General features: G+C 44.0%; 1 protein-coding gene across 1 annotated transcript in view; it reads right to left on the bottom strand.

The window, feature by feature from the left end:
• The window catches only part of FBRSL1 (fibrosin like 1), a 541510-nt gene that overhangs the window by 296235 nt on the left and 232559 nt on the right, over positions 1-12716 (bottom strand). Inside the window, exons 3-4 of the mRNA XM_074159755.1 lie at positions 12506-12514; positions 4664-4765 (exon numbers count right to left, since the gene is read on the bottom strand). Coding sequence (XP_074015856.1) covers positions 4664-4765; positions 12506-12514 — 111 coding nt within the window. The remainder of the gene's footprint in view (positions 1-4663; positions 4766-12505; positions 12515-12716) is intronic.

The following is a 12716-nucleotide window of genomic DNA, read 5'->3' as shown; positions in this document are numbered from 1 at the left end:
ATGGATAAATATGGACCTGCGGTGTGACTGTGGTCCAAATTCTCACTTCAGCGGCTCATTTGATCGTGCTTCTGGCAAGGTACTTCAGCCTGAGGCACACATAACGGACCTGCAGCTTTGTATCCTGCTGCTGCTTTAATCCCTTTGCCCCAGGAGGGGAAGTGTGGTACAGAAAGTAGGAAGGAAGGGGGAGATAGTGCCTGTGATGGCACACAAAGAAAAGCAGATCACAGTGAACTGTTTGAATTAGAAATCAGAGAAGTTATTTTGTATTCATCTACCACAGAGAGAATTTTATATCTATACAATATGCTAAGCACTTATCAAAGAACATTTAGAGAGAGGAAAATCTCTGCATTTCCTAAAAGACTGCTTTTCGTTTATTATGTTTGAAGAAAAACAAACAAACATATGAGGATAGGATGATAGAAAATTAGAAAAGATAGCCTGGGGGATGGGGGATGAGAGGCAAAAGCTCTGAACAACTTAGTAGCAGCGCTTGCCTGGTTTCATGCACAGCTGAAGTGAATCCCTTGAAAAGGAGAGTTTTGACTCTTAAGTGGCCAGCACCTCTTGCAACATATTTCCTAATCAGTGAGTATTTATGGTCGATATTTTATATTTCCAATTTCCCCCTAAGGGCTCGTGAGAAAGCAGCACACCTGCCAACCTTTTCAGCTGGGCCAATAATTGCCAATTTGCTCTTTGCCTTAGTATATCACTCAATTTAGCCCTGGCTGTGCCCTGCATACATCCTCATTCATCTCTGTGCCCCCATGACAATTAGAGTGTTAGCTTCGGCTAACTAGGGCAACTATTCTACTAGGGTTGGAAGACAATTATTAGTCTATTTTCCCATCTTGTGGCAACAAAATTGAGAATCCATGACAATTACATTCAGCAATTCTGCACTCTGCCGCCTGCTCCCCCTCCTTGCCCCCACCTTCCGAATATTTCAAATTATCACAGCTCTACTACCACATTCAAATTTTCCATGTTCACAGGGAGTGAGGCTTCTATTTAAATGATAATGAGGGACGATCCATTCAATTTAGTGAGGGAGAAAATCCATTAAAAAGCAGGCAGTTCTTAAGCTGATGGGTCAAGAAAAAGATAAAAACCTTTTTTTAAAGCCATTATACAAGGCTCTGTGTGGATTTTTGGACTGTTCAGGACATCAGAAAAGATTAGGACAATTATGGAACATGGGGAAAAACCAAAACAAAATGCTCAAGCCTTCCACTTTTACTTGGGTCAACACAACAAAATAGCAATACGGCTTAGCTGGCTCTTAATTCTCTGGCAACTTCCAATTACCCCACTATGAAAGACAGCAGAGGAAAATCCCATTTTGGAAAAAGGCTGTTGACTCGGTGCTGGTTGTAGAAGACCTGAGAGTACATGTGTAATAGGGATGTCAGCTTTGTAGTATATTTTAAGGGAATTTTACATCAACACTGGGAACATAAACAACTGGCAAATTCCCATCCCCTCTCCCCCACGCCACATCATCTGCCGTGCAAACATGGGCTACAACTTCTCTGGTTTTCTGCTCCAAAGTTTCATCATCCCAAGGAAGGGACCAGCCTCAACAAATCAAACCTCTGCAGCCAGAGATGATTTCACTAGATCATAAGCATTTTTTTCCCCAATGACCCATAATAAATGGCACTCCGTGTAATGTCTGGAAAGATGTACTATACAAGACAGACAATTGCTGTCCTACTATGAAGTTGTAGCACTTTCTCCCCACAGAAGTTTCATTGTGGCAAAGAAGCAGCAGAACGCTCCGCGTTTTGTTGTGGACAGACTGATGGCTCTGTGTGTGTGTGCAAGACACAATCAATCATTTGCTTCAGTTTTCTTTAGAGTGCAATTATTTCACGACAGACCGGGCCACCTCTTGACTTCATGGTCCATTAGAGACTAATGACATGCATTAATGTAAATAAAGAACAACTTGCTGGCGTCCCATTGAACAAGTCACCTCAAGAAACAAATCACACAGAGGAGCTAAGCTGTTCATAATAGCGCCTTCTAAATGGAGACCGACAATGAAGCTGGAGGGAGGACTCCGGCGCTCCTAAGGTGGCAACGCTGAATGCTATAGCCGACACTTTCATACACATATTTCCCACCACACCTGCTGTGTGCTGCCGCACAGCAGCCAAACCTGCCGCCTCCCGCCTCATTTACTCCATTGTTCACCCAAGTTAATGGGGAAAGAGATGGGAGGGAAAGGCAGCATGAAAAACAGTCCTGAAGGCCAAATGCACCACAGAACAGCAGGAGAGCTACTTGGGGGAGAGCGAGAGACAGCCCAGGTGCCTCCTGCCACAGCGCAACCGTCTGCAAGGATGGGCAGCCACCCCAGCACAGCCCTGTGCCAGAGCCTCCATGGGCAACTGCTAGCCACAAAGAAAAACCATCCCTGCCTACCCTTTACATCCGTACTGCCTTGTGGTTCTTTCATCCTCAGTGCCACACGTAAGGGGGTGCATCAGCCCAGCTGCACACCAGCTATTCAAACAGCACTTCAGGAAAGAGGGCTTCGGAGCTGTACCAGGACTGGGCACGGCCGGACAGAAAATCCTGCAGGAATCGACACTCAGCAGCACGTCATCTTCTTCTCTCCCCTTCCCTGCTCCCTCTCTACAAAAAGAAAAAGTCTGCCGCCTTATTTCTTTACACACAAATGGGGAAAAACATCCAATTGCACCCGCGGGACTTTCTAAGACTTTCTAACAGTCACTAAATAGACTACAGAACATTTACTAGTACGGAGGAAGTGTTATACGTAATTAAAGCTAAATTGCACTCGTCAAATAACGAACGAAGAGCATACTGTGATTCATGAACCTTACTTTTCAAACTGTTTAATTACTAATTTGAAAAATTCTCATTTGCAATGGGTCGCCAGGTCACGAGAGCAGTTTCAGCAAAGCTCTGAAGTGCGCCCCAGCCTTCAGGCACTACCCAAACGTCCCCATTGACTAAAAAAGAACGGAGTGCCTATTTCCCACCGAATTTCACTGGCTGTTGAACTAGCATTGAAGATTTTGCAGGAATTAGGCGCTCAGACTCAATTCCTGCAGGCTCAGCCTGCAACACTGGGGGCAAAGGGAAAGAAGGAGAAAAACTGGAAGTGCATTGGCTTAACAAGAGAAGTCTCCAAGACCACTTAACACTTTGACCTAAGCTAATCGCTTCGTCTGAATATGTTATTCCTCTCCCGCGGCCCCACGTTATGGTACAGCCCTTGCTCCCATAGCTGTCAAGAGTGGCCAAGGGGAGGGGAAGGAGAGAATCGCATAAATATACGTATATATAAAATTACCATCATTATTGACTAATAACACAGTCAAAGACACCCCGCAGCAAGGGGATTTGTCCAAAGCCCCCCCCCCTCCCCCGCCACTAACTTTCCCCACCGCGGCGCGTGGGTTCTCAATCCTGGAAGCACATCACAGGACATGTTATTTTTCTCTTCCTCCCACTGCGTCGGCTGTTTACAGCGCCCCATTCACACTCCAAACATGTAGAGAGAATTTTCCCCCGTCACATTTCCCTGTCAGAGCTGTCAAGCTGAATCCCGCTTTAATCTGCCAAAAGCACTTTTCTGCTGACATTTTTAATAAATACTTTCAGCTTTTAAACACATTTGTGGGAGCCATTTTTTCCCCTTTTTCTCCCTTCTCCTCCTGTAGAATGGGCTCTGAAAGCCTTAATAGCAAATACATTACACTTATCAAAGGCTTTCCCCCCCCTCTTCCTTTTGCATCCTGAAGCGGAGGTAGTGTTTTCAATTTTAAAGCTAAATTAACTGTCCAATTGAATTTAGCTGGTGTGAGCCGTTTTCTGTGACAGGTTTTAGTTATGAAGCATATTTTACATTAATAGAACTCAACATGAAAACCACTCGCTCTGGGATTTCTGTGGCTTGCCATTGAAATGGCAAATTTAATATTTCAGACATGCTCGTGCCAGCGTTTGATTATTGTTCTTCATTTAAATCTCTCCTAACGGGAAAGGTCCTAATTAGTAAAAAATCATGTTTTAATGAAGGCGAAATGCTAATTGCTAACACAAAAAGCCTTCATATAAAATTATCCCAGCACTGCCATTGATTTCTCAGTGACTCAAAAGCCCATTTGTGTGTTTACACACTAAGGCACCGTTTGCTTTTGTTTTATCATAACATTTCACTCAACGTACCATCGAACTTCCTGAGAAAAAGACAGCCTTCCCCCAAAAAACCTTTCATATCTTGGAGGCAGGAAGCATAAAATTAGATGCACTGACTTTGCACCCAAACTACGTGATTATGTGCAGCAGCTAAACCCAAAGATACTACAAAAAGCTTTTTAACACAACTTCTTTGAGAAAACAAAACAAAACATCAAGCCATTTCTCCCTGAGGAATAACAATTCCATTTTGTTTTCCCATCTCTGATCTTTCGCTTATCATATTATTTGCACCATGATTATAGTGTTTGCAAGGCAGCTCAACCACTTATGCCATAACACTCAATCATGATATAAAAAAAAGTTATTACACAGTGACCTCTGGATGCCAACATTTGTTCAGCAAGATTTATGAAAAGCCATGTCAGCAGTGGGAATTGCTGCAATGAAGCGATGCTTTCTCCTGAATGGTACTTACATCACTGAGACGGTCCCTTGAGCTGCTCCGCTGAGAGCTTGTGGCCTCCCTGATGCTGTCTTCCTCGCTATTTCTGCCACTTCTGCTTGTAGGGACCTTCATCTAGAGGGAGAAGAAGGAGGAGGAAAAAGGAGATTTTCAAGCACTGCTCTGCCACCTGTTCCCGAGGTTGCCGACAGCGGTTCAGTTTCACTCCTATGCCCAGGGCACCCTGGAGAGGATGCTTTTGAATGCACGGGGCTTCTCTGAAGTTGTGCTTGACACCTGTGTCCATATTCCCTTTCGCTAACGTGCAAGGGAAGGGGTGCTTTTAACACTCCTGGAAGCAGGCAAGGCTGTGCCAAAGTCCTAGCACCTGAAACAAGAGGGAAGAGGGCAGACGAGCCCCCTTCATTCTGTGCTACCAGCAAACCCCAAGTCTGATGATGGTGTGTCAGTACTGTGGCTTGCTGCTGGGCCACTGCTGACCCAATGGCCAAGTCTCCAGTTCCTAGTCCAGAGATGTTCCTCCGGGCCACCACCCGTGACTGCACTGGGAGGTCGGTACCAGCATGATGGCCACCGTGACGGACACTGGCCTCAAACAACTTGCTTGAGATAATGCACAAAATTTAAAGTACAGCATGATTAACTCTTACAGCCAAGGCTGGCTCTCTAAGCACTAAATCATCCTTCTCCCTTCACTGAAGCTGTGCTTGTGTTTGCACACAAGTGAGAGGCATCAACGTTTGAAATCACAGGAACTTTCCGCTTACATCTACAAAGAGCGTTACAGGGGGAGGAGAAGGATAGGATAGATATGTCATTCACAGCTTCATTCCTGGGCTCATTTACTAACAAATTATTCTGCTAATTCCCTTGTGAAATATTGGGTGGAAAGAAGTGTTTAATTTATTAATAGGTTCTATTCATATCAGTTTGGTTCCATTTAAATTACACTATTTAAAATGTCGGCTTGTACAAATTGGTACTTTTAATGGCAATAAAATCCCCTTGTTTCTTTCTGTCCTATTTCATTGCAGTCTCAGTAGCTGGCAGGGTTTGCTCACAGTGCTCTGATACAACCCCAGCATCTTCGAACGGCCCCGCCGCTGTGGCACAGGAACCGTGCTCAGTGGGCACACCGCCAAAATGTGGGCACTGAAACTTGAGGACCCTGGAGCACACTGACCCTACACTCTCATGGACATTTGATATGGCTGCAAATAAGTTTCCCACAATCTATTAATATTTTAATACAATATTCAAGATACTATATATGCAGAATGAGCTCCTCTGGAGTGTACAGACCTGTATAGGCTTGTATGGAAGAATACAGAGGAAGTATCACTCTCATGTTCAAACAACAGTATATTTCTGGTTAAAGTCCTTACTCTGCGTGCCCTTCTGCCGCCTTTCCTCAATATGCTTTCTTCCTTGGGATAAGACTTTCAGACTCAAGACACATCAAAGTGTGAGAAATACAAATTTGCTCACAGCCACCTCATCACACAACCACAGCATCAGTGTCCTGTCTCATCCATTGCAAACCACCTTCCCAATATGTTGCCCACCTGCAAACTTTTATCAAGGCCCATTTTTCATCTTTGCTCCTACGTCAAAATGTTCAAACAACACAGCAACAAGAGGTAATCTCTGCTGGGATCTGCTAAAAGCATTTCCAACCAACAGTGACCCTGCATTCACAATGACCAGCATCAGGTATAATGGCAGGAAATAATCCACTTGAAATTCATCGTGTTGAATCCACATTGTCTGTTTCCTTAGTAAAAAGGCCAACAGCACCAAGCACAGAAATCCAACTATACTACATCACTACTGTGGCCATTATCCATCAAATTTTTAATCCCACATGTAATTAAGTGAATTTGGTAAGATTTTTTTTTCTAAATACATAAAATGATTGTCATTCACTTATTTTATTCTTTTTAGGTCATTATTAACAAACTAGCTTTCAGCTATTCCATTATCTTGCCTAGGATTGATGCCAAGCACAAATGGTAATACCCCATTAATTACAACCTTTTCAAAACACTAGCAAACCAGCTTTCTTCCATCATCTGGGTCTTCCCACACTTACTCAAACCCCAGCTCTACTGGTTCCCAGTCATCAGCCAGTTTCTCTGAAACTCTTGGATGTAAAGTATCCAACCTGCCAATTTCAAAGCTTCCAGACACAGCAGGTGTTTTGTTTCTCCCTGAAATAGGAACCACTTAACTATTAAGGACAGAATTACAATTTCCCTAAATACAGTCCAGAAATACCCACTGAATTCTGTGGCTTTCTGATTTCTGATCCATAATCCTACTGCTCCCACCTAGGAACACATCAAAGCCTGTCAAAATTATTACACTTTTGACCTAAACAACTCCTAGACAGCTGCAAATTAAAGGAAAAATAAATTACACCATTCCAAATCCTTTCACCTTCCCAAGCGCAAATGTTCACCAGAATTAATTCAAAAGGACTGAACTGCCAGCTGTTTAAAGTCAGCACAGAATCACCCAACCTGTTACCAGACTCCAACCTTTTGCTGTTTTTCTTGAGTTACAGTCAGCTCCCAACACCACCTGTTTCTTTTCTCCGAATTTCATTAAAGGAAAACTATACCTACACCCACGGTAACAAATTGAGACAATTTGACCTGACAAGGTCTTGCACGGGCAAGCAAATTAGAAGCATCACTGCTGCCATTAACCTTTCCAAGTAAATATCAATTATTAAACTTGCTGCACTACCTCTGTCCCCAGTTTGCTGCTGTGAATTAAGAGGGTCATCAGCCTTTTTGACAGATCTTGTTCATTTACACCTGCTGCCTGCCAGCAGGGGAGCCCGCACACCCGCAGCCCGAGCGCTGAGCCAAGCTGCCTTAATTCATCAGTAATTACCCTAATGAGCCACATGCAGGACCCAACTAGGAGGACAAGTTGTTCTGCTAAATGGATGCATTGGTTTCACGGGCACTCTCTGCAGACCCGGGTATTAGCAAATGGTCAAAAGCTTCTTTCCCAAAGTTGCCTCTGGCTTGGCTGCTTGGTTTCTAGTGATTTTCTCTGGGTGTTTTTGCTTGAGTTGAAGAAATTCCTCCTGACCATGTTCCCTGATGGAGCTTTTATTACTTTTTTAGAGTCTGCAAAGGCTCTGTGGGCCTGAGGCAGGGTAGGCCCCAAGCCCCAGCCCGGTGACCTCATGGCCGCCTCAGCACGACACAGGCCCCACCAAGCAACTCCCCAAATTCACACGCAAAACACACTACAGTCCTCTTGTACAACACATTGCCAGAGACTCGCACAGACGCTGGAGCAACACCAGCCACCATTGTTAAATACCTCAGGTAGAGGTGCCAAATAACCCGTCTAAACGTAGGCTTGGGAAGGGGAGGGCTGTCCGAGAGAAGCTGCCTTTCCGCTTGCATAAAGCTGCCCTACTGCTGTTACAGAAAAGCATTAAAATCGCTCACGAGCAGCATTTAGGAAGGACCCCGCTCTCCAGCTTGTTGACTTTGCCTGTCTGGAAGTACCCACACAGCCTGCTGCTATTTTCTGCTCCGACGGCAGCGCCGGCTCCTCTCCAGCCCTGCCAGACGGCGTTTTCCACTCAGCGTAACGGAGCCCAAACAGAAGCTCAGGAAACAGCAGGTAGAAGCATATGTGGGCCAAATCCGAGTATGTTCCATCGCCTTGCCTTTAGGTCTGCTCAAAATATTGTAGGAGTCATCTGAGAAGCAAAAAAAAATATCTCAAAATAACCCCAAATGCCCAAAGCTCAGCAAGAGAGAGCCTTGGAAAGGTGCTGCTCAGCCTCGGCTCCGGAGGCGTGGGGGGTGGGAGGGAATCTTTTCTGAAACACAGGTTGACTGCTGTGTCACCTCAGGACAGCTAGGCTGGAACAAAAAGGGGACAACTGCAGTTATTTTGGTAATTTATCTCTTCCAAAGGCCACGTCCTGTCCTCATCCAAATCCTAAATCAGCAAGACGTTCACGTCAGTATGTATTTACTGAAACAGTAAATAGGTGGAAAAGTTCTACTCAAGCAGAGCCTATTCCATCACTGAAGTTAAGAGAATTCTCCGAAAGCATTAATTAAACCCAAGGCTGCTTAAAAACCAGACCAATGCAGCTTCTCACAAGATAAATAACACACCTGACTACGCTGCACTCCACAGAGAAAAGCTGGCGGTAGGCAATGCCGGCTATCTGCAATAGCTACGCTTCAGTTTCTACCAGAAACTACCGATCTGTGTGTGGGAAGGTGAAGGACACCCTCTCCAGCTCCGCGGGAGCGGGCCAGCGCTGCAGACCGGGCTGGCTTGGCAGGGAACGGCCGGGGGCAAGGTACGGTGGGTTTGTAAGGCCACGATCAATTTGCATGCTGCAGGTGCTCGCCGACAGTCCCAAGCCACGTTTGGAGCCAAGAATTATGAACCTTGCACGGTTGGACATCATGTAGCATGATTAAATACCATAACTCATTCCGGTAATAACTCCAGCTCTCATTAAAGTCCAGTTCTGCCATCCTGAGCTGCTGCTGCCTTTTCATCTCCCTCATCCAACTTCCCCCTCCCTATTTCTTCTTATGGGGCGGGAGTGGAGGAATATATGAATGGGCAGAACGGGTCTTGCTTCTCTAAAAGGGCTTTTTCAATACCACTACGCTGGCTCTCAGCCCCCACTTTTTAATCATAATAGATCAGCCTACTCTCCATTTACTTAAGCTTTTCCGATGTCAGAGGAAAGCACATTTTTATTTGGCACACCTATTTTCAAATCACGGGCACACTGCCCCTGCTCATTATTAATAAATACACTTCGATTTATCACAAGCTCCTTTTGAGTGCCACGGGGAGCCTGGGGCAAAAGGAGACAAATTCTTTTCTTAAGTTGTTCTGAAAGGTGCTGGGCTTCCCGACCCTCACCCCCATTAACCCAGCACAGCTAGTGCGCTCCTACTGGGAGCTCCACGGCTTGCGCAGCGGCAAACTCGGACTGATCTTGTGCCATCTCAATATATTTGTTCATTATCTTGCGCACACACAGAAGCATTTGGAAATGTACTCGGGGCACAGGCCAAATTGAATCATCTGCCTTCATTTTCCACACGATCTGAAGCTACAGCTGCTACAACAGGCTGTGGGATTTTTATTTTCCTTCCTTAACAGTTTTTTTTCCTTGCTCTTAAAGTCACAGCAGTCTGATTTTAAACCTCTCACTGTTGCTTGGGTGTGTGTCTGCTTTCTACAAAATGGGTCTTGCAGACACACACGGTGGGAAAAGAAATTCCCGACAACCTCCCTCCGTGCTGTTCTGAAGGCAAGACAGAAAGCAGCGCCCTCGGGGAGAGACATAATTAAAATACTCATCTCCGAGATGCCTGTTCTGGTGGCTCAGATGGGTCTATTAATCCACTAATCCTCTCACCTCTGCCAGTGGACAGGCACTGGCAGGAACGGCACCCACCTACTTTGTCCTACACTTGGGAGCAGGGAACAGTCTCATGAAAAGAAAGAAGCCCTTCCAGATCAGAAGAGGGAAAAACCTCACCGCAGCACTGAGCCAAGGTCTACCCTTTCAGGAACACGGTAGCTTCTCAAGAAAAAAAGTTTAATTCCTTTTTAGACCAACTTTCGTTTGTGTTGAGAGAAAGGATGGACCAAACACAATCTTCAGATTTAGGATTTTACTGACTTCATGGCAAATCTATTTTGGCAGAAGCTACTTGGAAGATATGTAGGTACAGCTGAGAGGCGTCCAAGTCCCAGAGTTTAAGTCCAAGCTTTCAGATCACCAGAGATAGGAATGAGTCCACCTTATCACGCTCATCCATCTAAACTAATGCTGCTGAACACCACTTTACATCTCATCAGCGTGTAACGACTTTATCATCTGCTCTGCCAAAGGACCCTTTTTTGATTGTTTCTATAGGATCAATCTAAGGAAGAAAAATTTTCTGCATGTAACATTTCATAATAACAAAGATTATGATTCCCCACGGCTACAAGAATTGTTAAGAACTGTTCCAAAACCTTATCAAAACTAATTGTATGGCCTGTCCCCTTCCCAACAAACATGAAAATGATGCTTAAACAATATTTCGGGAAGACATTTTTGCTGGCATATGCTTGCATTTTATTATCAACTCCCAGATAAGCTCATGTTTCTCTTGGTAGACTATCAGCAGTAGCAGCTTTCTGCAGCAGGAGACAGTAAACTGCCTTAACAAATACAAATGGACAATTTAATTAAAATATATTGGAGACTTGGAAAAAGTACTATTTGTGGATGAAACAGTCTGTTAAGGGATCGCACTCAGGGCTAGTTCAGTGTATTTTAAGCAAGGAACAATAAGTGGCAGTGAAATATACTGCACAGAGCTCTACCCCAATGATTAAAGAATACACTGAAATTATAAACGTCTGTTTTCCAGAAAGGGGGGAGAAAAAAAGTCACCCAGCTGCCTCTGGTTTTAATGCTGAAACAAAACAAACCATTTGGCTTTAAAAATGTACTTCTTTAAACCTGAAAAGACCCATGTATCAAAACAAGGTGGAATCAGCTAAACACATTACTTCTGACTTGTTTCCCTGAAAATCCAGCCTTAATGCATTCTAACAAAATTTATCTATCCCAAGCATACCTCATAATGAGATCAACTGGGAAAAATATCAGGCTTGTTTGTATATTTTATACTTGCTCTAACTTGGCAGTTTGGAGATTATGTATTCCCCAGGTCCCTCCTTAAATCGTTTCACACGCTGCAATTTGATTTTCTTTGCTTGCCCTTTTCCACAATTTTTTTGATACATTTTATTGAGTTCTGGCTCAGAGGGAAACGTTCCCTTTGAATTAAGGGTGCAATCATTTTTTTCCTCTAAATAAGGACATATGGCGTAGAAAGCAATGTTATGGTCTGAGGATTTTATGATTGAAGCAGGACTCATTTTAAAAAATGACAGTAGCATCAGGTTAGATTAGAGTAGATTTGCTAATTGGGTGATGCTGCTGTGGATGCTGTGATCGGCTATCTTAGCTATAACTCATTTTAAATATGACATGTCCATTTTTACTTATTGTGATGAAGAGGAAAACAGCAGCACCATTAAGTTACAATACAGAAGGAAATTAGTCTTTTTTTAAAACAAACCAAACAATCAAACAACAAACCACATTCATTCAGAAAGTTATACGTTTTTTAGAAGCTTAGAGCTTATATGTTTGACTGGTATGCAGACTTCTGGTTTCTAATCCTGGCTTACCTGTTTTCTTCTGGATAAGTTGCTTAAATAACCTGTATTGCAGTTTTGCAGTCTGTAACATGTTGGTTAATTTTTACCTCTCTCTGGGATGCAGAGAAGCAGAATTAATGTTAGCAAAGGATTTCTGTGCTTAGAAGCTGTCAGAGTCATCTGCTACAGAAAGGCAAGTACAACAACTTACTGTAACAAAAAGTAATATTCAAATATCAAAGTGCTTAAAAGCTATTGTTTCTCAATTGCTTAAGCAACATTAACTACTCGTTAATAACCTAACTTTTAATCTTAAATCTTGCAACTAGTCATGAGGGTCATCTTACATTGTTAAAAACAATGAAAACCGAGCTCATTTGGTGTGGTCCATTGCCTTTTGGAAGAGTTGCCATGTGCTGCTCCTATTTGACAGAGTAACATCCTGCACTGAGCTCAGCTTTAGCTCTCTGAGAGACAATTCTCCAGCCTGCTCTCACATCTCTGCGCTCCCGTACGTACCACTAGCGATGCAAAGCAAGTCTCAGGCTAGGATCAGAGATGCACGCAGCCCAAGGCTCTCTGCAGTGCCCACACAGACTCTGCTGAACACTGCCTGACTTGCTTTGCCTTTCTGAACATCTAACTAGAGAGAAACTACGTTTAACCTCATGATTTTTGAGCAGTGTGGCCAAAAGCGTGGGCCAGTGCTGCCGGGAACGGGAGTAGCTTTTTTCACTAGTGCGAGGTGCAGGGAGGCCGTAAGGAGCATCAGGGTTGGCATTTCTGCAGCTTGACCGATGCACTGGAACCGCCGCAAACATTTTTCACG

Source organism: Numenius arquata, chromosome 16 (genome assembly GCF_964106895.1).
Source record: "Numenius arquata chromosome 16, bNumArq3.hap1.1, whole genome shotgun sequence".
In the NCBI taxonomy this organism is placed as follows: Eukaryota; Metazoa; Chordata; class Aves; order Charadriiformes; family Scolopacidae; genus Numenius; species Numenius arquata.
Note: the sequence above shows the minus strand (reverse complement) of the source record. Positions and strands in the feature narration are given on the sequence as shown.